This window comes from Atta cephalotes (genome assembly GCF_000143395.1).
Source record: "Atta cephalotes unplaced genomic scaffold scaffold00002, whole genome shotgun sequence".
Classification (NCBI taxonomy): Eukaryota; Metazoa; Arthropoda; class Insecta; order Hymenoptera; family Formicidae; genus Atta; species Atta cephalotes.
Genome location: NW_012130066.1, coordinates 14,720,410 through 14,721,818, shown reverse-complemented (window position 1 = coordinate 14,721,818; position 1,409 = coordinate 14,720,410). Strand labels below are relative to the sequence as shown.

Genomic DNA, 1,409 nt, shown 5'->3' with positions numbered 1-1,409 from the left:
TGCAATAACTATTCAGAACACTTAACACCAGTCGCGCTTCTCTTATAAATCTAAAACTTTAGCTAAAACCTGCAGCATACACGATGCTATAATAGAAGGAATAAGAAATATAATAGAAAGAATAATAGAAAGAATAAAGAATAACGACGATACCAACTTATCAGAAACCATTTCTTATTCCGGTGTATCCGATTTCTGATAGGTTCAAATCTTTATTCTTTATTCCTAATTCCTTATTCCTTCTATTGTGGCTGCACCTTTTTCCTGCTGGATTGCTAACTGGATTAGAATCTTGTATCAGTGGCCTAGTTTCCATCGAGGATTTAATTCGGATCAGAATGTAAAAACCAATCAATTACAGTCGAGCATTCTCTTCTCATTCGATTGTAACAGGAAAATACTCGATATACTGTAATTATTTGATTCTTACATTCTGATCCGGATTAAATCCTCGATGGAAACTAGGTCACTGATTCTAAACAAGCTGCTGGCTTTACATCGTGCATTGATCATTGATATACTAACTAGTAGTCTGTTTTCTGTTCCTGCACTAGACTGTTCTAGACTGCTCTCTCTCTCTCTCTCTCTCTCTCTCACTTTAAATAAATACCAAACGTATATCTATCTCACTTTAAGTTCCAAAAGTGTATACTAGTTTAGCTGCAAAAAACAGACCTTAGTAACTTTCTATTGAATGATCTATCTCGATGATACATACATGATATGCGTATTTAATTAATCATTTTAATGCATATTGTATCAATTTAGTACATCATTCTTTGAATACATCGCTGAAATTAAAATAATTTAATAAGAACTACTAATTGGTCATCAAAAAAAGTGCACGATGTAAATAAAGTATAAGTCAATGCATCTGAGGTATCCTAGCGATATTTCTGACGCATCCATGACGTATTAACCAATAGACACGCTTTGATTCAATTTCACCAACGAAATTGCAAATCAGCCATGTTGGACTCTTTATTTTATCGTTAGTCAATTGCATTTTGACTTTAAACATTCACCTATATTCATTGAATAATCTATGGAAAGAGCAGTAGCCAAGGATTTTTGTGATAACATTTTATAAACATTTACACTCGGTTAAAATATACAACTTACTCCTATCTCATTTGTGATCTCGCCGAGGATTTCATGCTAGATGAAGTGTCGTTGAACGCGAATACATACGAGACGACACAACGCGTTCGGCCAAGAAATGGCATTAATTAGGAGAGCCTCTCACGCTGGTAGTTGGTACTCGGACAATGGTAAGACACCGAAAAATGTAGTTTACTTTTCACTTATTTTCACTTATCCTCGCATTCTATCTTGTCGACAACTTTATTTCATAGAAAATCTCGACGAATTGGACTTGGAAAAAAATAATATATATATATATATATATA

The 1,409-nt window shown here is 33.8% G+C and overlaps 1 protein-coding gene across 1 annotated transcript in view; it reads left to right on the top strand.

Annotated features, from left to right (window-relative positions):
* Positions 1-1,219: 1,219 nt before the first annotated feature.
* Positions 1,220-1,409, top strand: part of LOC105622381 (protein MEMO1) — a 5,563-nt gene continuing 5,373 nt past the window's right edge. Inside the window, exon 1 of the mRNA XM_012203810.1 lies at positions 1,220-1,271. Coding sequence (XP_012059200.1) covers positions 1,220-1,271 — 52 coding nt within the window. The remainder of the gene's footprint in view (positions 1,272-1,409) is intronic.